The following is a 23,828-nucleotide window of genomic DNA, read 5'->3' as shown; positions in this document are numbered from 1 at the left end:
TAAGCCAAGTTTTCATGAATTAATTGTTTTTCGTCTACCTAACCTACCTAACCTAACCTAACCTAACTTTTTCGGCTACCTAACGTAACCTAACCTATAAAGATAGGTTAGGTTAGGTTAGGTAGGGTTGGTTAGGTTCGGTCATATATCTACGTTAATTTTAACTCCAATAAAAAAAATTCACCTCATACGTAATGAAATGGGTAGCTTTATCATTTCATAAGAAAAAAATTAGAGAAAATATATTAATTCAGGAAAACTTGGCTTATTAGGCAAATCGGGCCTTGAATAGTAGGCTGAGAAGTGCGTTCTGGCTACTAGGTACGACATATATATATATAAATATATATATATGTATATATATATATATATATATATACATATATATATATATATATATATATATATATATATATATATATATATATATATATATATATATATATATATATATATAACTGAAAACTCACACCCCAGAAGTGACTCGAACCCATACTCCCAGGAGCAACGCAACTGGTATGTACAAGACGCCTTAATCCACTTGACCATCACGACCGGACATAATGAGGTGATAGCCGAGGCTATTTGAACCACCCCACCGCCGGCACTCGGATAGTAATCTTGGGCATAGCATTTTACCAAATCACCTCATTCTTTGGGGCACACGTGAGGAACACAAATGCGAACAATGCGATTGTTCGCATTTGTGTTCCTCACGTGTGCCCCAAAGAATGAGGTGATTTGGTAAAATGCTATGCCCAAGATTACTATCCGAGTGCCGGCGGTGGGGTGGTTCAAATAGCCTCGGCTATCACCTCATTATGTCCGGTCGTGATGGTCAAGTGGATTAAGGCGTCTTGTACATACCAGTTGCGTTGCTCCTGGGAGTATGGGTTCGAGTCACTTCTGGGGTGTGAGTTTTCAGTTGCATATTGTCCTGGGGACCATTCAGGCTTGTTCGCATATATATATATATATATATATATATATATATATATATATATATATATATATATATATACACACATTTATTTATATGTTTTATATTTATTCTTATATAGGCTTTATTAACTTGATGAAACTAAAAGTTATTAATTCCCTGAAACATTTTTCCTTCTCCATTTTCTTCTTGATACTAACTATCAGTCTATAAAAACTGAAAAGCTATGTCTAAAATAGTGTAGATAAATCATGAATCTACACAGTCTTCTTCTCGAGAGGCAGAACCACTTGGGCAAATAGTAAAAGTATTGCAGCACTTAACGGGTTACATTGTTAGACATGGACAAGTAAATCATAATTCAAGTGTGTTTGCAGGTGGCGATCAGGACAGTACGTTTTGATTTTTAAATTTCATTATTTTAGCTTTGCTTTTAATCAGACTGGCGGATTACGTCTCTTGCCTTCCAGAATTGGATGTGTATTTTCGAGTACATGATTGTCCTTGTCTGATGACTTCCACAATGTGGCTTGCACGACTACAATGTCGCCTACATGTCTTCAGTCCTCACCAACGACACAATGAATGCGGGTTTGGCATTGTCCCAGTATTTTCCAAGAGCCAATTGTCGATACATCGCTCATTTTGACCAAATAATAGCCTCAGGGGTAAAGTTAATAACAAAGTTCACCTACATCCCAGACACACTTTATTGACTTTTTTTTAAACTTATATCCGTGTGTGACGTCAGCGATATTTAGTTTCTAGAGCATGACCTAATATAGATGATATGATAAAGTAGCAAAAAGTCCATTAGATTAGTTAACAATTATTTTGATTATTACTGGTATTTATTTTTTATTTAGTTTTTGTTTTAAAGAAAAACCCTATCACAGGGTCCACAAAGTTCCAAAGTTATTCTATTCTCAGCACATGAAGGCCTTTGTCTCTATTTCGTGACGAACGTGTGATGCATATGTGACCCACACACGCTTCCTGACGCTTCGTTCACACTCCACCACATCTCTCCTCTTCCAGCACTCAATACCTAATCTACCTAAAACATTTTCTTGAAAACTTCATGTTTTCTACCACTAATAACGCTTCTGAACTTAAACAAAATTTACAATTCATTTTTGTTTTGTATTACTTCTCCGGCACTTGCATATTTTCTTGCTCTGCAATAAATAAGCGTCGTTATTATTTATTTATGAAACCCCTTTACTTCCTCTTATTCACTGTGTTAATAAGATCATCCTGATCCTCGAGTCAGAGTCACACTAACCATTCATTCTAATCATGCTCGCTGCAACAGGAATAAGAAGTGTGTACTTTTGTAATGACAACAAATTTCCAATCTGTTTGTTCAGGTCATCATCATTTCTCTTCTCGAACCTGAAGAACAGCCCTAAATGACCCGCCCCCCATCTCCTTAGACTGTGTGTGTGTGTGTGTAGGTGTGTGTTTTTGTTTGTGTACTCACCATATCTGTGTTTGTGTGAGTGAGTGTGTGTGTGTGTGTGTGTGTGTGTGTGTGTGTGTGTGTGTGTGTGTGTGTGTGTGTGTGTGTGTGTGTGTGTGTGTGTGTGTGTGTGTGTGTGTGTGTGTGTGTGTGTGTGTGTGTGTGTGTGTGTGTGTGTGAGTGTTTTCTTACCACCAATTTGACTCTTCCCATTATACACCGACATTCTGCTAAACCCTACTGTCACACTTCCCAACACTACAGTGGGATAAAGAGAACAGACAGATTAGGTATAGTCCGGACATCGCATACAGTGCCTTAAAAGACAACTAGATAGAAAGCCTTGTTAAGAGGAGAAAGTTGGTGCAATAGCAGTAACCATGATTGGTGCTGAAGCAAAGATACGGAGGAAGCAAAAAAAATGTAGACTTTCGTCCTACCACCACGTATGAATTCGGCCGCCTATAGGGCTGAACATAGGAGGCGCAACACTAACAGTTTTGTAAATATATTGAATACAAGCAAGTGAAAAAAAGAGCACAGTTGAAGAGATATACCTTCTTGATACTAGGAAAGGGTTTGATATTATTATTATTATTATATAGTTTCTAAGGCATTCAATAAATCGCTCAACATTCAAATTTCTGATACCTTCCCTTCTACATTGACGCTAAAATAAAACTATGAAAGCCGGGTTGACGTGAAATTGTGCTCATCATCCCTGAACAAAGAGTGAGGATACAAAGCTAGTATGAAACAGTTTTATACATTGTTGCATATTCTACAATCACAAACACTGGTGCTACATCAACTGTACACAACACAGTGCAGAGTGCTTCCTATTGAGTCATATCTTCTTAGCCTCAGCTCTGCTGTACTCTAACAAGTCCATGTTGAGAGAAATGTTTGTTCTACTAAGTAGAATTCGTTATACTTACACATATAGTGGTACAGCTACATTGTTACTCAGGCATTATTGACTAACTGCTTTTCAAGCTGCATTAAAGATCTGAATCTAAAAGTTTCTGTTAATTATTATACTGATCCTAAATTGCTACAATTCATTACTTGTTAAATATTATTCACGATAACAAGGTCAGCCGCCGGTCATCTTATAGCAAGCATGAACATTAGGTTGTAATACTTATATGCATGTAAATTATGTTGCAGGTTTGATGCAGATTTGGATACTTATGTTCAGTTTGTAGTGTCTGCCAGTACATTTAATTGATCATAATGTATAATGATGTTATACATTATGATGATCTATTATGAATTATTATTCTCATTATTATGAAAAACTTGTCATTAATGAAACAATATTCTCAGTATACTTCCTTTTCTGAGCACTCAGGACCCAGTGGATGAACATGAGAATGGTCTTCAGCGACAGATGGTCGTGCACCAAGATACCAAAGGTGAATAAGTTAGAGTTCGAGTTTTCTCGCTCCTCTCACGTGTATACTATGTAACGAAATACCAGTGTCTTTCGCCGATAAAATATTCTGATAATATTTAATGTATATATTTATCAATACTCATAGTGCTAGCAATGAGAGCAAATACCACTGTCGAGAAGGACATTGCAATGCAACATCAATGACTAGTTACAATAATTTCCAACGGAAACCCTGATTAAAGTTAATATCCAAATCTGCAAACAAAACGACTACGAATCAGACGAGTATAGGTGGCCGACCCAACGACAGCGCCTACCTCTGAGTCCACGTTAGGTGAGAGCTCCTGCGGGTCATAATCGTACATGGCAATCATCTTGCGGATGGGCATGTTGGCGTAAATGTCACCCCAGCGGTCTCCTTGGTGGCCACGGCGTCCAACTGAGCCATCCCGTCGGCGTCTTCCGGTCTCTGACTCCTTCAGGAGCTCCTGTGCCACCCGGTCGTCGTCGACCTGAATGATGAGGAATTGCATGTTACTAGTGAGTCATAAAAGCTAGAGTCTCACTGGAACCAACTCTAGAACAGAAACAGGTCTTAATACTGACAAGAAAAACTGCTGAAACGTTGCATTGGGAATCCTGCTTTGGAACGTTCACGGTATTAATGATTTGAAGCTTTAAAACAAAAATTAAATACGTGATAAGGGTATTTTTGTTTTTGTTGAGCCTGAAAAGAGAATCCCATTTATATGTGCTGCTGATTTATATGATTTAAATAAAGAAACAATGCTGGAAAATTATGAGATATGAAGAGGAAAACACCTAAAATACGAGGATTTTTTTTATTCAAGTTGGGTGAGTGTGACATTCGGAACAGGATATATCTGAATCACATGTGGATGGTATTATTAAAACGTTCCAGTAACATGGACATCAGGAAGTCCTTTACTGTTAAGGCAAGAAATGTTATGCAAGTCTTCCTAAATTTTTGTACTGAAATTTGTGGAAATGTGTCTCAGTCACTTTATTGTGGATAATAAATCACTAAGGACATTATATGTTACATTTCGTTTGAATGAATGAAACAATATTGGTTATGGTTCAAAACTAAGCTCCGGAACCTGTTTGGATATTCAGTCTAATGTTATTTATGGCACATATTAATTAGAACTAGTGTTGTTAAACCTCCGGAGCTGGAGCCCCAAGGGCAGTTCGATGTTGCCTTCAACCTCATTTTGGTAGTTCCTGCGATGGCGCTGAAGCCAATAGCATTGGCGTTTGCCTTTCCATTGGAGACTTTCGGCGCCGTGGAGAGGGGGAACCTTCTGCGTGGGTGACTCACCTATATCAACCTACCTTGGCCTAGCACCCTGGAGAGGCCACTCCAACCCGACAACCAGATTGCAACTCCAGTCTCCTGACACTGATGGATGCTTACTACTGTTATACAGCTAATGACTTTTTTACCGAAGTTAAATTCAATGCAAAATAAACTTTTAAGATGTAAGAATTTAATTTTATGTATACATTATCTTTATTATTCAGAGGAAAATAAAGATATACATCACCTCCCTCTAAAAGAGGCACAGATTCAAATCTCAATATCTTCATAACTTAAAAGATTTAGTCACCAACCTGCACTTCAGACACCATGTTGCAGGGGACGTAGCCTGAGTGGCCCCCCGCCTCGCCCCAGTAGAAGCCGTCGGGGTCCTTGTCTCCGAACACCTTGATGAGCTGCCCCTCCCGGAACCCCAGCTCCTCGTCGCACGCGTCAGGGTTTGGACTCATCGTGGGTGGGTCGTAGTCAAACAGTGCCACGAAGATCCGGGTGTGCTGATCCCCGGTTGGTCCGCTGCCAGCACGCCCACGACCCTCGCCACGCCCGTATTCACGCCCGTATTCTCCTCCTCGATGGCGTCCCTCGCCTTCGTACCTGTCGCGGGGGTCGCGAGGATCTCGCGGTGGGGGGTGGGGCTCCCGCATATGGGGGTCTCGTCTCTCCCTAGGATCTCTAGGGTCTCGCCCTTCTCGGTAGTGGGGGTCACGGGGGTCGCGCCCCTCGCGGGGTTCTCGCACGTCTCGTGGTAGAGGTCGGTGCTGGTGCGGAGGGGGAGGGGGCCGACCTCTCTCCTGGTGTGACCTAGGAGGAGGGGCTCGTGGGTCGAAGCGTCCTCGCCCACCTGGCCCAACTTCGTAGTCTTCTTCGTTGAAAGCTTCTAGCGAACCGTGACCCTCGTTGTCTTTGGTTATCTCTGTAGAGAAGCTCGGATTAGTGGATGCTTCACTCACATAAACCACTGGAAACTACCAAGGTAACTACGACTACCTGGATGGGTAAGGTTTCGACCATACTGTGTAGTGTGATGGCAGGTATCAAGACATTCCACGGTGAGTTAGTGCAATGTCAAGGGGAAGGCTTACAATATTGAAAACCTATGGAACAAGCTAAACAAATGTGCAGAGACACCAGTATTCTCCATCAAGGTCAGTGTTTGTTGATGTCATTAGTAATATATACCCCAGAAGTTATACCCCTTATCCTAATGTTTCTGGTGAAATAGTATTAACAGTTACACGAGTTTCATCAAATGAAAATTTCAGTGTTTCCTTCCTATCCCTGAGCTTCATTCAGCCACATTAGTTAATTATTTTTTTGCTAATTTTGTTATAAGTCGCCGATCAGCATAATGATTCAAGTATGAACTAGATTGAAATTACTCTCCTGCGTCAGATATACGACATAGATATATAAAATTATACATAATATTAATATTAATTCGCCTAGGGATGATTGTATTAGACCTAGAGCGCACATCTTCTGTGCCAGGTAATTACGATGGGACCACTATAGCCCGTGCTGCTTGGAACGTTTTGTTCCGAGTAGTTAAATCTAAAATAACAACATTGATCTAGAGGAAGTGAAATTTGGTTATTGCATAATTTTTTATGACCTTTAAAATATCAATTGTACAGGTATGATTTCTATATGAACTATCATTTTAGAGGATGAGTTGTTCCTTTTCTATCATTTACCAACACTACTGATGTCTCGAGCTATCCTATCAGAAGTGTTCATCAAGTCAACCTCTGGTGTTCTGAGTACACACATGAGATACTCATGTGTGTACCTGCAGATCGACAGTGACCTATATAATTGCCAGTGTGTGTGTGAAGCACCCATCTACTAGTGCACTAAATGAAATATGTCAGTGCATATTGTAGTAGAGAGAATATATATATATATATATATATATATATATATATATATATATATATATATATATATATATATATATATATATATATATATATTCCGTAAAAGGCGAAAACGGGAGCGTGCCTTGGGTGATTAAGACGTTCTTGCAAAAAACTGAGCTTTCTAAATGCAAAATCTCAAGTGTAGATTAATTAGTTTTCTCATTTCCATAAATTAACGTTTTCCTTTGACCTTATAATAATCTTGTCTTGGCCAATTTCAGAAATGCTGTTGGATGGTTCTATACAGGTACATTACTCTGAGAGTGTGGGGAAGGAAAGACAACGCGTTACACGTGGATTAACAGAACAAAGTCTTAGCCGGGAGGTGTCGAGCGTGAAATCTGCCGTTGTTTGGAAAAACATTGTAGAACAATTACATGGAGGGGAAAAAGGAACTGAGGGGAGAGAGAGACCTCTCTCTAGTGTGTCAAAACATGGCGGAGGCATCACATGGAGGGAAACGAGGAAGTGTGTCACAAGCAGATAAATAACAATGCGGGTGTTGAGAAGATATTAAGCGAGCAAACTAAAACGTTAAACATAACAAATGCTTCTAACAGTGTAATTATTTTACTGAGCAGACTATTTAAGAGAAAAAGAAACTTACAGAACTAAGAATGGATTATTGAAGCTAAAACGACTATTTAAAGAGAATAATATGAGAGGGTCAGATAAAGTAAGAGACTGAACCAGAAACCAAATGCAATACAAATTATTATATAAGTAAGGAAGAAAAGACCACAGCACTGCACACAGTGCAGTAATAGGCTGTTCTTTTGATTTGGCAAGCGTTTAATTCGTAAGCTTTGCTCTTCCAAAAAGCGTACATTCCTATCAAACCTTCAAATCTTTCTAAAAATGCTCATTGGCCTACGACAAAGTACTAATCTTATTTTGGTGAATATCTTCACTAAAACCAAATTGCTGTCTTCCAACAAAGTATATACCTTCTGCAGACCACAAACACAATATAAGATTCTAAGCGAAGGAAGATTGCAGTTATAAACAGCTCTCATGGCTATTTGTTCTTATAAACAGTAAAGCAGAGGAATACAGACTACATAAGACTACATTTGAAGTCGACATTCCACAACTGAAAGTGATCAACCAATATGTTGATATGTTATTTGAAACATTCGCTTGAACTGCTGAAACTTATTCTGAAATTGGAAGGTTATTTTTCAAGATGTCTGATTCGATTAAATAATTACAAAATGATGCAGTAAGCCAGGTGTAGAATCTTTCACATTTCACATTCAATAATAATGAACCCGATGAAATGTTTTAATAGTACGTAACTGAGTTTAATTGCTACATGTTTCGATTATCTACAATTATTATTATCAATTACTATTAAATATGTTGAAATTAGTATTATCATCAGTATTAGTAGTAATTCTAAGGAAAATATAATAGTAAATCTGAAATGTGGATGAAACTTTAAAACAAATTTCATTCCTTTTTCACAGAGAAAAAAAAGGTTCGACAAGACGTTACCATATCAATTAAGTCATTGTGCTTGAATGGAATCAACCTTCGGTATTAAAATGGTCAAATCTCAAACTTTTCATTCGGACGAAATTGTGTTATTTGAACTCCAGAAAGTTTAAAAGTTGCTCTGTGAGGCTTCTCGAACTGATGAACTTGCGGTATTCTTTCCTTAAGTACCCAATTATACATCAGACAAGCAATTATTATTGAAGCAGCTTTTTCCATTTCTGTATCTCAAGCTTCATAAATTATTTTGAAGGATTTTTTTTTTGTTCTTCGTTGTTTGACAGGTCGACCAATTCCTTATATCTATCGTCAAAACTAAAGCGTAATGTGCTTTTATATTTATATTAAGATCCAACCGATCCTCGCTAATTTCACATTTCTTCATATATGTGCTTTGTAAACTAATAATAAATATAATAATTAGAATGATCAGTGTTGGGCTATTTGAATAACTTTTTCCTTGAGTAAATGAATTAAAAGTATTTAATTTTTTAACTATGCCAATTTTAAGTGACTAATTATTTATGAATATCGTTACTGATTGATGAACTATAAGTTCATTATTAATTCGAGATGGATTTTACTTCCAATTTGGAGAAAGGCACAACAGATATCTCTGGTCTTAACTTAGACGTCGCGTCTTTTAATTTTTTTAATTTATTGCCTTGCAAACATAATTTCACCTCAGCCTGAAATTTTTGCTTAAAGCGGCGGATTCTATCAGGGCCTCAAACTTTACTAAAAAGCCTTACTTCAGAAATAAAACCTGAAAACTACAGGTTAAAAATAAAATCTGGAAATAGGGCATTCGACCATCAGGGGCCAAGTCCATATATCCCCAGCCTTCAATTCCGAAACGCCAATTCAAAATATCTTAATTTAAAAGACCATAAATCAAATGCAGTAATCCATTACGGCAATTTATCTTCAAAAACTGGACCTCAGAGTCTCTGAAACAAAGGACAGAAACATGGTTCGTATGACTTCAACCCAAGACAGAAATGTTCTGAAACCCTTAGTCCAAGAATGGCAACCAGTTGTTCAGGCACTTATTTCTGTTAATACTCAAACAAGACAAACTAAAAGCAGTAGAAATTACAACAATGAGCCCAGCGGCATATTTAAGTTGATAGAATGTTAAATACAAGTAACAACCAAAGTAGAAGCTAAGGAATCCTTGACCCAAACATTAGTTTCTATATTTTTCACAACCATAAATACGGCTATAAGGCCAGTCCAAAAGGTCAGCTCTCAAACACAAATCCTCAGGAACCCAAAATCTACCAAACAAAAAGAATATCATGAAACTAAAACCATTCTCAAAATTAATATTCTACAGAAATTGAGAAAAGCCAAAGAAAATTGTGTAACCCTTTTTTTGGTCTTGTAGAAGGCGTTGGTACTTACGTCTGACACGGGAGGCGCCTTTGCCTGGTAGGGGAAAGAGATGGTTCAGGCTCTGACAAACATGGAAGTAAAGTCAAACTCAAAAAATATATAATGATTGAAAATACAGATTGATACAGTTAAGACTTAGAACTTGTAGAGAATATGAAAAAGTGCTATAAAAGACAGACTCTGAATGTGTATAGCAAGATTCTCTGCTGTGATTACTGAAGCCAGTTTAGAATATATCTCAAGACAGGAATACTGAGACTAACAGATGACACTTTTTAAGTTTAAAAAAATCTAAACTCCAGCATTTAGGATTTTCTACATATAATAATTCCAACTGATCACGACCATGTGGAAGGACAAGGAACAGCTGCGGTGAGAGCAGTCACTAAGAGATCAAAATCATCAACGATCGTGATCAGCTGATTATCTATAACAGACACTGGCTATATGACCTCGTGCGGGGGTTTCCTGTGCCTAAGTTACTCCTATAACTGAAGGATTATTAGTTAGAATATTCTATATCTAACTGAAATAAACAGAAAACTCGGAGCAGAAAAAAATAAAACAGATCCTATCTATATTCATAAATGCGCATACATTTATGAATAAAGTATTTCAGTTTAAATTAAAAGAAGGGAGTAGAAAACATAAAACAACAGTATCCACCAACAACAAGAATTACAATTATTGATTTAATAAAATTATATCTAGAATTATAAAATATAATGATATATTTCTATATAAATATAGTAATCTGTTAAATAAAATGTAAATTATGATGAAACCAAAATCCTCAAATCCAAAAATATATAGTTATAAAGATATATAAGAAAAAAGAATAAATTATATATCATAAACTACAAATATATTAATAAGTATCAAAGAATATAAATAAATTATCAAAACATGAAAGTATAATATTTTATTTATATGAAATGTATAGAAAAACATACAGTACATTAGCTAAACCTTAATGCTCTAAAGTATGTAGAGGGCCGTGAAGATATGTACAACAGAGCCAAGGGTAAATGACATCTTGACCTCTACACTACTCGGTGCAATTCTCTACAAACAATGTGTTGTCTACTCTTAACTCATGAATCAAACGTTTATTGATTTCAGTTAGCAATTAGTCCATAGTAAAAGTTCTTATATATAATTTTAATATGTATATTACTATATGCATGTATATGTGAACGCCATATGAATATATAATAGTACTGTATATTTTGTTAGCGGTGTATGGTGATATGTCTGTAAATTGTTGTGTGTATGTATATTTGCGTGTATGTGTGTGAATGAATGAGAGAGAATGTACTCACGTAGTTGTACTCACCCAGTTGTGCTTGCGGGGGTTTAGCTCTGACTCTTTGGTCCTGCCTCTCAACTGTCAATAAACTGGTGTACAGATTCCTAAGCCTACTGGGCTTTATCACATCTACATTTGAATCCGAGAATGGAGTCAGCCTCCACCACATAACTGCCTACTGCATTCCATTTGTTAACTACTCTGACACTGAAAAAATTCTTTCTAATGTCCATGTGGCTCATTTGGGTACTAAGTCTTCACCTGTATCCTCTTGTTCGCGTACCCCCCGTGTTAAACAATTTATCCTTATCTACCTTGTCTATTCCTCTGAGAATTTTGTAGGTAGTGATTATGTTTCCCCTTACTCTTCTGTCTTCCAGTGTCGTGAGGTGCATTTCCCGTAGCCTTTCCTCGCAACTCATGCCTCTTACTTCTGGGACTATCCTCATGGCATACCTCTGAACTTTTTTCCAGCTTCATCTTGTGCTTGACAAGGTTCGGGCTCCATGCTGGGGCCGCATACTCCAGGATTGGCCTTACATATGTTGTATACAAGTTCTGAAGGATTCCTTACACAGGTTTCTGAAGGCAGTTCTGATGTTGGCCAGCCTCGCATACGCCGATGTTATTATTTTTATGTGGGCTTCAGTGTGTGTGTGTGTGTGTGTGTGTGTGTGTGTGTGTGTGTGTGTGTGTGTGTGTGTGTGTGTGTGTGTGTGTGTGTGTGTGTGTGTGTGTGTGTGTGTGTGTGTGTGTGTGTGTGTGTGTGTGTGTGTGTGTGTGTGTGTGTGCGTGTGTGTGTGTATGAGGAATGATGCCCAGTCACTTGAACGGTCGGGAATTGAGCACCGACCTGCAAGAAGCGAGACTGTAGCCCTACCGTCCAGTCCAAGTGGCAGAGTGGAGGAGAATGAGGAAGGCTGAAGGTAAATTGTGCATTGTACAGATTTTATGTTACTCTTAGCTAAAGGATATTTCTGCCTATCTTTTCCCAGCCTCATATTGTAAACCCTGGTCCCCACAGAGGCCAAGTAGCCACGTGCCTGTATTCATACACCCATACATACAACAGCTCGTGCACACAGCCACACATATATCCATACGTGCTGTAATTATATATATTTAAACACAAATTCACCGTGTATCATTCTCTCACTGTCCATCACCGTCGACATAATGACATCTGATTCAAAGACATGCACAGGTGAGAGGATTTCGCATAGCATAACACTTTTAATGCTTTTATATACTCAGTGATTAAGCAGAGTGAAGTAGCTAAGTCAGTGTAACGTGTTTAAAAATATACGATTAAACAAAATTGTTGTACAACATGGTGGCGAGGAAAGCCGGGTGGTAAAGCGTGTCTTTATCAAGTGATAAAGTGCTATGCAAAAAGAAAGATAAGTTATGTGCAAAAAAATGATAAGTGATGTGCAAAAAGTGATATAGCGAGTGTAAAGTGGACGAGGAGGAATACATCTGCCTCCGTCACGTATTTTAAAGCGAAAACATTTTACCCAAAAATATTGGAAGAAATCAAGACCGCTTCCGGTCCAAAATGTTCGCTCAAATTTGACAAACATGGAGGATGGGAACCGTTGACTCATCTTAGGCTTTCATACAAACATGACATCGAACTGTCTTACTTTAATCTGTCCTCAAAGAGATTATAATCGGAAAAATTCTACTCAGATACTCTCAAAATTATGTACACTACTGAAACATGGATATATCTGAAGGCTCTCGTTAATACAAAAGGAGAGCCACATACTGTAAAACACTATTCACCAAGACTACACTTAAAAAAGTCTGAAACTCACTACATAAGACGGCTAAAAAGAAGACTTACGACGTCTAAAGTCTCTCCTACAGAGTCTAAGGATTGCTTGGGGGTATCCATTCAAACTATGTACAATTTCCATTATGTTATGAAGGAGCATGTGCGTTCTTTACCTTTTAACTGCCCTATGGTATTGAACAAAGAGTTTGAGAGTCTGGCCAAACCACTCCTTGTGGGGCCTGCCAAGAGCCAGTGAGGGAGGGAGGTTGAGGGAGAGAAAACGCGAATCTTATTCATCTTGCCCAATGAAAACTATTATCTATAGATACGGAACCTTAAATATGAAATGAAACCTCAGTTTATTTACGGTACCTCATATATTGAATAAAGTTAATTCCAAATTATACTTATTATTCATTATATTATTTAGGTTATTCATGAATTTTCCTATAGCTCTATAGATACAAGAATTTTTCAATCTAATGAGATTTATTAGCATGAGTAAAAAGAGAGTGAAGCAAAGCAGAACAATGTTTACGGTGTGGAAGCATCGCCAGCAGCAGCAGTGTGGTGAGCCAGACATTCTTAGCACCTGCCGCCCGCGCCATCACATGCGGCTTTGCTACCACTCCTCCCGTGGCCGCAGGTGGTCGGGGTGGACTCAGAGGGCGTGGCAACACTCACCTATGGCCGGGATGGGGGCGTGGGGGCCCTGTTGCCCCTGTTGGTGGCCCGGGTAGATCTCCTTGTCGCTGAGGTTATCTTCGTGGTCCAAGATGGTCTGACCCAAATGATCAGTTCGAACACCTGGAGCTGGGGCTCCACGACGCCCCAATAATCTATCACGTAGAGTCCCAGGGCCACTAGCGTGAGGGCCAGGCGGGCCGTGGTGTGGGCCAACGGGACCGTGGTGTGGCCCAGGCAGGCCATGTTGCGGGCCTGGTTTATGGCCATCGGCATGCATGTCCTGTCAAGATAAGAGAACTGATCTTAAAACAGCAGTCAGGCCGAGGCCCTCGCAGCCACTGCCGGCCGAGTCTTACACCTGGTGTGTCCTACCCCCTGTACGCCCTCACCGTGCTCCCCCATGCCCCTCCCCGCCAGCGCCATGCCTCACGTCCCAGGATCTTCCCCCACCCCAACCCCGCCCAGCCCAGCACCTCCCAACTCTCGATATTGATCTACAGGTCCCCACGAAAATGACTCGACCCTCGCCAGCAGGTCACACAGGAAAGCTTGTCTGTAAAAACAAAATATCTGTACTCTCAATAAGCTGTCTTACATATAACTTTCTAAGATTATATTATATATTTTCATGAGGCTCAAGCAAATGGTAGAAATATTTTTTTTTTTACTCGTCAACTCTGGATAAGCCAACATAAAATTTCTCTGGTGAGTTTAAATACAAGATGTGTTCTAGGACCGTGATAAATATGTGTGACAAGTAAAGAGCACATTTTGAATTAGTTCTAACTTGAACGTTAAAAACCATTACAAAATAAAATAATTTAAATGAGACAGTCATATACACTGGATTTCGTAATACCTTGCTTTAAAAGTTGACGAGCTGGCTTAATTGACATATTGTACACTCAAGGAATCATAAATGAGGCCCAGTGGTTAATACTTCACTAAATGTACAAATTAATTAATTTAAATCATATACAGACAGACTTCATGTGATGTCCTTTATAACTAAAAAAATATAAAACTAAATGAGAAACCTGGCTACATTCAGACAACCAATCAAATACAATTGCGTATAGGAGAAGAAGAAGCGATGGTGCTATCACAGGCGTCTAGTTACCTCTTCAGACAACTCAGTTTCACTCTCTTCAGCAATATCTGACAACTCGGAGGGGCGATCCATGTCTGAGTTCAACATTTCATCATCTTCTGCAAACTGTTGAGATGAGGGAGGGGAGGGGAATGAGGCTAAATAAACCAAAAAACTAAAAGTAAAGCTGGGGTGATTTATAAAACTCATGCAATTAAAAATAATGCATTACATCAAAAGAGGAACTTAATTAGAAACAGACATAAATACGCAAATTATATAAGGGATTCTAGGAAACCAATAAACAAAATATGCACAGTGCATAAAATAAAATAATGGTTAACACAACATATCAAGAATTTGTAAACTAGTTTTATTCCTATTGCATACATATATATATATATATATATATATATATATATATATATATATATATATATATATATATATATATATATATATATATATATATATATATATATATATATATATATAAAACAGGTGTATAATAGTTTCGTGCAGAAGCGCAAAAGGAATAATTGGAAGGCGGAGGGGGGGAAGGGGTGTGAGAGAGTGAGAGAGGGAGAGAGAGAGAGAGAGAGGAAGAATGGGAGAGAGAGAGAGGAAGAATGGGAGAGAGAGAGGGAGAGGGAGAGATGAAGCTGCGTTTGTCTGTGTCTGACTGCTAATAATGACAGAATAGCAGGTTGAGACTTAGCGGACTCCCATATTAAGAGACATATTGGTCTCTACTAATATTTATTGAAACAGTTCCAACTAAAATTCCTAGTTAAGATACTAGTATTGGTTGGATATACGAGGTAAAGAGAAGCTGAAGGTTCTTTCCTCACTGTCTCTCCCTACTTAACACAGAATCATGGTAAAATCTATTTAGCTGCAACATTCTATACATAATTTTTATGTATTTGCATTATACAGGATAAACGTTGTGAACATATTCTAATTACCATCACAACTGTTGCTGTCTTCACGTCGTCTTACTTTTAATTATGTAAAATAGTTTAAAGACATGTGAAAGGCTCTTCCGAGGCTTCCTAGTACTTCCTAATACTTCCTAGTACGTGCTTGATACAAAGTAATTTATTAGTATCCTTAGCATGGGACCTGAGGTCTTATTCTCAGTGTAAATATACACCGGTCATTATAATCTCGGTAAAGAAGATCTCGGACTTCTTGGTTCTAAAAAAATTATATAACCTAATCTAAATTGATACATATTGTATTAGTGATATCGGGTTAGGTTACCCTGCGCCATGCTAATCGCAGATCACGCCCCAGCAATCTTTCAACACCTACGTATCCAATTACTGTTGGGTGCACTGGGCCGAATGGAGGGACGGATTGGTGACCAATCGCTCTTCTCCTTCCAAGATTCGAACAGAGGTCCTGACTTTAAGGGGCCGAGTGTGTTAACCACTACTCCATGCAGTTTGTAATTCATATTTTTTTTATTTATTTATCAGTTACATTTTTGTTATATAGGGCATTAGTATATAAAATATTTTGTGTATTTCGTGTAATTTTGTTTTTTGTTTCCTCTACTTATTCTGAGACAGGAATCCGTCATAATTCCTTTCATTAATTTCGCGAGGTCCGCTAACATCTACAAATGAAACTCGACTCCTGTTGACATGTCATTTACGTATATTAGAAATTTAATTGGTTCCAGGACCGATGAGTGTGCTGTGTGTGTGTGTGTGTGTGTGTGTGTGTGTGTGTGTGTGTGTGTGTGTGTGTGTGTGTGTGTGTGTGTGTGTGTGTGTGTGTGTGTGTGTGTGTGTGTGTGTGTGTGTGTGTTTGTTTAGGTACATAGAAAATAGAAAACTTATCAACAAGCAACAGAGGAAGTAGACTTATCAACAGGTTGCAGAGGAAGTACACACATGAAAAATATACAGAGGAAGTAGAGACATTACAAATATATAGAGGAAGTAGAGAGACGCTTTCAAAATATACAGATAAATTAGAAACCCATCAATAAGCTACAGATGAAGTAGAAACTCATCATCCAGTGACAAAAGCTGCAAAATCTTTCACGGTCACAAATAATCGGGACATAGGAGCTCACCTTGCCTCGGCCACGCCCACGGCCGAAGTGGGTGGGTATCTGACTGGGCACAGAGTCACCAGATACACTGTCCCTGCTCTTAGTCCGCACCGTCACCTGCTTGGGCTCGAACCCTGGTATCTTCGTCAGGTCAATTAGGGCGTGGTCACCTGAGGGAGTAATATAAAACATTTTATGATTCTTATAATGATTATGAAGGTAGTAATGCAGCGTGTCTGCTTTATTAATATTAATAATAATAAATATAAATTATTATTAATAATAAATAATAGTAAATAATAATTAATATTAATAATAAGGCCTTGCAAGGTATACATTAATGTCTAGTGAGGTCTGCTAGAAGGCCTAGCAGGGTCTGCCCGAAGGTTAGGCAAGGACTACAGTAGGGTCTAGTAAAATCTGGAGAATGGTCAAGCAAGGTCAGCGAGTGTGCCTATTATAAGCCACGCTGGATAATGGCAGTGAGAATTTTACGGAATTCAGCACCACATTAATATTATGCGAGAATACAGTTTTATTTACAGCGATCTCAGACACACATCAATAGCAACGAAAAACAAAATTGATGTTAGAATAACGATTGTGATTTAATTTTTCATCAAATATTAACGAACAATCCTAAAATCTTTGATTTGTTTGTAAAGCTACAAACAAATTCACTTTTTTTTTATCCACTTTGTAGGATCCAGAATTTGAGACGGCTCTTCCAGGTCTACCAGGCGTGCAAGACTGATTCAGCAAATAAGAGAAAGTGAACCTAAAAAGACATGTACATCAGTACGTTTGGTGGCAAATAATATATAGCCAATGATACATGCGTATTTATTTATTATAGCCCCTTGAAGCAGAAAATAAAGTACAGGAAAATATGTATCATTTTTCAAATATTTATTAAAAAAATACTTACGGAGAAATGCATCCGTTTGAAGTTCCCAGATCAAAGGCTAGTATGCCGACAGAAATATTCTCTCCGAGTAATGAGATCTCATCGATAATAAGCTATCCAGCTTGCGCATCCACAGCAGTAAAACTAAACCGGCTGGGAACCTTGCACGCTGCAATTTTTCAACGTCTTATTTATCCCATATCAGTTCAAGCAATAGGAAAATCCAATCAGATCGATTGGCAGGAGCCTCGTGACGTCCCAAAGCTTGTTCGTATCCTTCTACGAATAAGGATTATGAATGGTTGACAAGGTGTACGCACCAACGTCTTTCGTGTGATGCTCGGATGTGCTTTTGAGGGGGAATTTGTATGCCATGAAAAAAAGAGCTTACCCAATTTTATATTTCGTGTAGCAATGCGTATCAAATGTCCGCGTAACGTATCCCAGTTAAATCAGATGGTGGGGTAGAAGGAATGGATGGTTACAGAGGAGGTCAATGAATATGATTGGAAGCAATGAAGAGGGTAGGAAATACAGAACAAGATGTCATTCATGAACATATGGGTAAACTAATAATGACTATGTATTGCGCTGTGTATAAACATAAAAGCTCGAGGGTATTTTGTAATTACTAACTACTATAGAGTGAACAAAGACTCAATGAGCAGAGAAAAACAGCATTGATGATAAGATTAATGAATTTAAATCATGTGTAATAAATTGTTTACTGTTTCCTAAACATAAAACTTCACATTCATTCAAGCCATCTGAGGTTTGTGGTTCATCATAATGTTTGGAAACTCTGTCCAACAAATACATGCATGTGAGTGCATCTAGTACGAATACCCAAACACTTCAACATCGAAACGGACTCACAAACTTACAAACACGCCCAACTATGCCTAAATTACACCTCATAGCGCTCACACACACACAAACATGAAACTTAAACAGGCCATAAACATCCAAAAACACCCACACATATCCAAACCCGCCTAATATACAGCCCAATCTTACCACAGACCGGAAAACCCGCCCACATCCAAATATACCAACAAACCTCCAAACAATCACACACCTATCCAAGTTAATAAAAATAATCAGTATCTCTCACCAAATGGCAGAAAGACTCACCTGTGGGACTCTCAACCTCGGTGACCTTCTTGCCGTCGGCATAGACAGCGTATCCGGTGACGGGAGCGCCGTTTGGAAGTGCCGCCGGTGCTGTTGATGGTGACAGGTAGCCAAGTGACGAGAAGGTGATCCGTCTTGAGGGCCTGGCTCCACCTGCACGTCCACGGGAGGGTCCGGCAAACCTGGAAGGGGTGGGATCAACACCTGTGCCACCATCTGCCTTGTTGCCCCAAGATAATCCTCTTTACACCCGTTTTTTTTTTTATCAGGGATAGATATTGGATTCGCCGAGAGATGCATATTTTTAGTAACATGATATTGCGCTAATTCTTAGGTTAAGCTTAAGAGTGTGAAATAAAAATGTTCTCTTAGTATCAGCTTTTGAAAACATATCTCGACAAATAAATCTACCCTTTCCTGGAAATAATATATATAAAATAAAAAAAAGAAACGGTGACTGGGATCAACCTGGTGATTTTTCACTAGACCTCATGAAATTCAACTACGTTACAATACTTTTTTCTGTTAAATCTATTAAGCAAATATTATGAGACTAATTTGTAAAATCTGCTTCATGGTCCTCAGCCACTGCTAGGAACAAGCTCATACTGTTTTAAGTATATAAGGTACAAAAGAGGTCTACCTCTGATATATATTTAAATATGTTCTGATTGTTATACTTTTTGGGTCATATTTAGAATTAAAGTTAAAATAAATAAACAAATATTCATAAGAATTTTTAACACATTCAGGTTGTAATTAATCTCTAAAACCTTAAAAAAACATTATTAATTGTTCCTCGTAATACCTTATATTCTTGAAAATGCAACTTTTGGTAAAGCCAGAGCATACTACGCTGTTGCTTCGCGTATTTCTATATTACATTCAATAATCAAATTCAACCTATTCTCAGGACAATGGAAATTGCTGAATTATTACTTAAAAATAAAGTAAGCAGCTCAAACGAAAATACCCATGCATGCATGAGAGGGAGATAAGTGCATGGGGAGTGAGGGGATAGTCCTGTGGTCGGTAAGTGTTAGGGATTTGCTCTTTTGTCGATTATTTTGCTGTTTTAATTTGTTACCATTGCAAGTGCAAGAGAGATGTTCTGTGATACGAGGGCGAGTGTAAATTGGTTGTTCTATGATCAGTGATGGGTATTTCAGGGGCCGTTCTATGGTCAGTGAATGGTGTACAGGGTTTTTATAGTCGGTTGAGTAAGGACAGAAGAGTTTCATAGAGGTAGTCTGGAGAAAAAGGCAAAGAGAACTTCCTGTGGTCGGTGCAAATATGAAGGCGTAAGAGTTAATGGATAAATCTTATGATTAGTGTTTGCCAAATAACAGATTCCTTTATATAGTTTATCAAAGAGTCTACCACAGACAATTTAAACCATAGTATATCTCCACATAAATGGTATCAACAGTCGACAGTAAACGAGTAAGTTAATAAATACTCGCACTAGTTAATTCCAAGTATCCTTAACGTATTATCAACATTGAATCATGAGGCAGTCATATTTAGATATATTTATTATTTACGCTCAACAGGTGAGTAACTCTTTCACTACCACAATATAATTTTCATGAAGACTTCTCTAAAGCTGGCTTTTATAGACTGAAAAAAGCGCGTAATTATATTGCAAATACTGGAGAAGCAGTTCCCTACAGTGAATCTTACGTTTAACTTATACCATGTTAAATTTTGAATTAGTAGCTGGAGAAACGTGACTTTGATACCACGCCAGGACTGCCTGACCTTTTTAAATACCAAACAATGACAAGTGTTATGAATAGTTGCTGTCCACTCCTTCCGTCGTTAGGGGAAAGGGTGGGGGCACTGTTCATAATGTTTGACAGTGTATGACGATGAAAATCTTAACTGAATAGTAGCTACTAGATTTTTCACAATTTATTAATTGTTCGCTAGTTTTTAGGGTGTTTTATTAGATATAAATTATCACATGAATGTAAATAGTCTGACACTGGGTTAATGAACACCAAATAAGATTTTCTTTAAACTTCCATTACAGCCTCTAATGAAATTTGAAATTCACCTTGAAAATTCACCAGAAGTTAAATTGTGTGCAAATAATTAGCAAGAGGATGTTAAGATCTTTATGCTCAGTGACACTTAAGGTTCACCTTAGATATCCAACAATTGATTTTGAAGTTGTGTTACTTTGTTAGTATTTGTTGCCGGTATCACATACTGTCAAGCTGCCGTGTACAGGAGACTGACAGCCAAATGTAATAAAATTTCTGAATATCAAGAAATAATATATTAAATATATGTGTATTTATATATTTATATATATATATATATATATATATATATATATATATATATATATATATATATATATATATATATATATATATATATATATATATATATATAAATATATATATATATATATATATATATATATATATATATATATATATATATATATATATGTCGTACCTAGTAGCCAGAATGCACTTCTCCGCCTACTATGCAAGACTCGATTTGCCTAATAACCCGAGTGATTTTTTTTCTATTAATAATAAATTGTTTCCAATAAGCTTATTTAAAATATATTTGGTATATTATATTAAGAACATAAATTATTGATTTAGTTATGTTAGTTTAGGTTAGGTTAGGTTAGGATGGATAGGTTAGGTTGGGACATATATCTCCGTTAGTTTTAACTCAAAAAAAAAATAAACTCATACATAATGAAATGGATAAATTTATCATTTAATAAGAAAAAAAGGAAAAAAAATCAGGAAAACTTGGCATATTAGGCAAATCGGGCCTTGCATAGTAGGCCGAGTACGACGTTCTGGCTACTATAGGTACAACATGTACAACATATATATATATATATATATATATATATATATTATATACACACACAACATATGCACGTTTACATAGATTGAGGGTTCCTTCCACCTCTTTTTTTGCTTATATGACTGAGGAGATAATAAACATGGGACACAAGATATAAGGAGCAGAAGAACAATAATATAATACAATTACAGCCTCACAGCACATAACTAATAGGGGCGTATGAAGTTGATTTAGAAAATAAGTAGGTAAGAAACAAATGATAATTGAGGATGCAAAGAAAGAATCTTAGATGGCAGGTGTATGAAAGGGACGGTCAACGGTGCAATAGACTGGTCTAGCACATTTCGTGACATCAGGAGATTAAAAGCTATCAGTAAAAAAGCTGATTAATATTTTTCGTAAGAAGGGAGGTGCCTTAAGAAGCTGTCAGAGTCTAGTGTGTGTAATGTCGACGCATGAGAGTTTTTCTTTCATAATAAGTGTGCACACGGGCTTAGTCTTGAGAGGATATTCGTGCGCAAGTGTGTGCCCATTTGCCTGAGCTTGTGTTTCTGCGTGTGTGTACTAGTATGTGCAAATACACACACTAGAATATGTGTATTTACTATTTGTATCTGAAGAACCAAGGTATATTAGCTCTTGGACCCCGCCTTTCTAACCAATTTATTTTTCCTCTTTATGTCTACTACACATATTTCTCTCTAATACTCGCACACATTCACAGGAAACAGCACCTAACAGCTGTCTAACATCCAGGTACCTGTTTACTGATAGGTGAACAAGGGGCACCAGGTGAAAGAAACTCTGCCCATTTATTTTTTACTCTCCCGGGAGTCGAACCCGGTCCCAGCTTAGGTCTACGACCTCAGAACGCTGTCCACTCGACCGCGAGGCCCCTTGTGTGTGTGTGAGTTCTCATCTATTTGTGCTTGCGGGGGTTGAGCTCTGGCTCTTTGGTCCCGCCTCTCAACCATCAATCAACTGATTTACAGGTTCCTGAGCCTACTGGGCTCCATCATATCTACATTTGAAACTGTGTATGGAGTCAGCTTCCACCACATCACTGCCTAATGCATTCCACTTGTTAACTACTCTGACACTGAAAAAGTTCTTTCTAACGTCCTTGTGACTCATTTGGGTACTCAGCTTCCACCTGTGTCACCTTATGCGTGCATCACCCGTGTTAAATTATCCATCCTTGTCTAACTTGTAAATTCCCCTAAGATCTTGTATGTGGTGATCATGTCTCCCCGAGCTCTTCTGTCTTCCAGCGACGTGAGGTGCAGTTTCCTCAGCCTTTCCTCGTAACTCATGCTTCTTAGTTCTGGGACTAGCCTAGTGGCATACCTCTGAACTTTTTCAAGTTTCGTCTTGAGCTTTACAAAGTACGGGCTCCATGCTGGGGCCGCATACTCCAGGACTGGTCATATATACGTGGTATACAAGGTTCTGAAAGATTCCTTACGCAAGTTTCTGAAGGCAGTTCTGATTTAGCCAGCCTCGCATACGCCGCCGATGTTATTCTTTTGATTTGGGCTTCGGGAGAAGGCTTGACGTGATATCAACTCCTAGATTATTCTCTCTGTTCGTTTCGTGAAGGACTTCATCTCCCATTCTGTATCCAGTGTCTGGCCTGCTATTTCCTCCCCCAATTTAATTTCCTTACATTTGCTTGGTTGAACTTTAGTAGCTATTTGTTGGACCATTCGTTCAGATTGTTTAGGTCATCTTGTAGCCTCATACTATCTTCCTTCATTTTAATCCTTCTCATAATTTTTGCGTCGTCCGGAAACATTGAGAGGATCGAGTCTATTCCCTCTAGGAGATCGTTTACATATATCAGGAACAGTATATGTCCAAGAACTGATCCCTGAGGGACTCCACTGGTGACGTCTCGCCACTCCAAGACCTCACCTCTCAGAGTGACTTGCTGTTTTCTGTTGCTTAGGTACTCCCTTCTCCTGCGGAGTACCTTCCCTTTCACTCCGGCATCTGCATCTCCATCTTTTCCCTATGTTCACTTGCCTTCAACGTAATCCCATCTATGTTTGAGTA

At 38.1% G+C, this 23,828-nt stretch overlaps 1 protein-coding gene across 1 annotated transcript in view; it reads right to left on the bottom strand.

Moving 5' to 3' along the window:
• LOC138349864 (peripheral-type benzodiazepine receptor-associated protein 1-like) overlaps nt 1-19,175 on the bottom strand; it is a 94,419-nt gene extending 75,244 nt beyond the window's left edge. The window contains exons 1-8 of the mRNA XM_069332429.1: nt 18,933-19,175; nt 16,913-17,061; nt 14,854-14,949; nt 13,731-14,013; nt 13,220-13,285; nt 9,967-9,990; nt 5,437-6,056; nt 4,119-4,313 (exon numbers count right to left, since the gene is read on the bottom strand). Coding sequence (XP_069188530.1) covers nt 4,119-4,313; nt 5,437-6,056; nt 9,967-9,990; nt 13,220-13,285; nt 13,731-14,013; nt 14,854-14,931 — 1,266 coding nt within the window. The 5' untranslated portion in view covers nt 14,932-14,949; nt 16,913-17,061; nt 18,933-19,175. The remainder of the gene's footprint in view (nt 1-4,118; nt 4,314-5,436; nt 6,057-9,966; nt 9,991-13,219; nt 13,286-13,730; nt 14,014-14,853; nt 14,950-16,912; nt 17,062-18,932) is intronic.
• Between the last annotated feature and the right edge of the window lie 4,653 nt (nt 19,176-23,828).

This window comes from Procambarus clarkii, chromosome 27 (assembly GCF_040958095.1).
Source record: "Procambarus clarkii isolate CNS0578487 chromosome 27, FALCON_Pclarkii_2.0, whole genome shotgun sequence".
NCBI lineage: Eukaryota > Metazoa > Arthropoda > Malacostraca > Decapoda > Cambaridae > Procambarus > Procambarus clarkii.
Note: the sequence above shows the minus strand (reverse complement) of the source record. Positions and strands in the feature narration are given on the sequence as shown.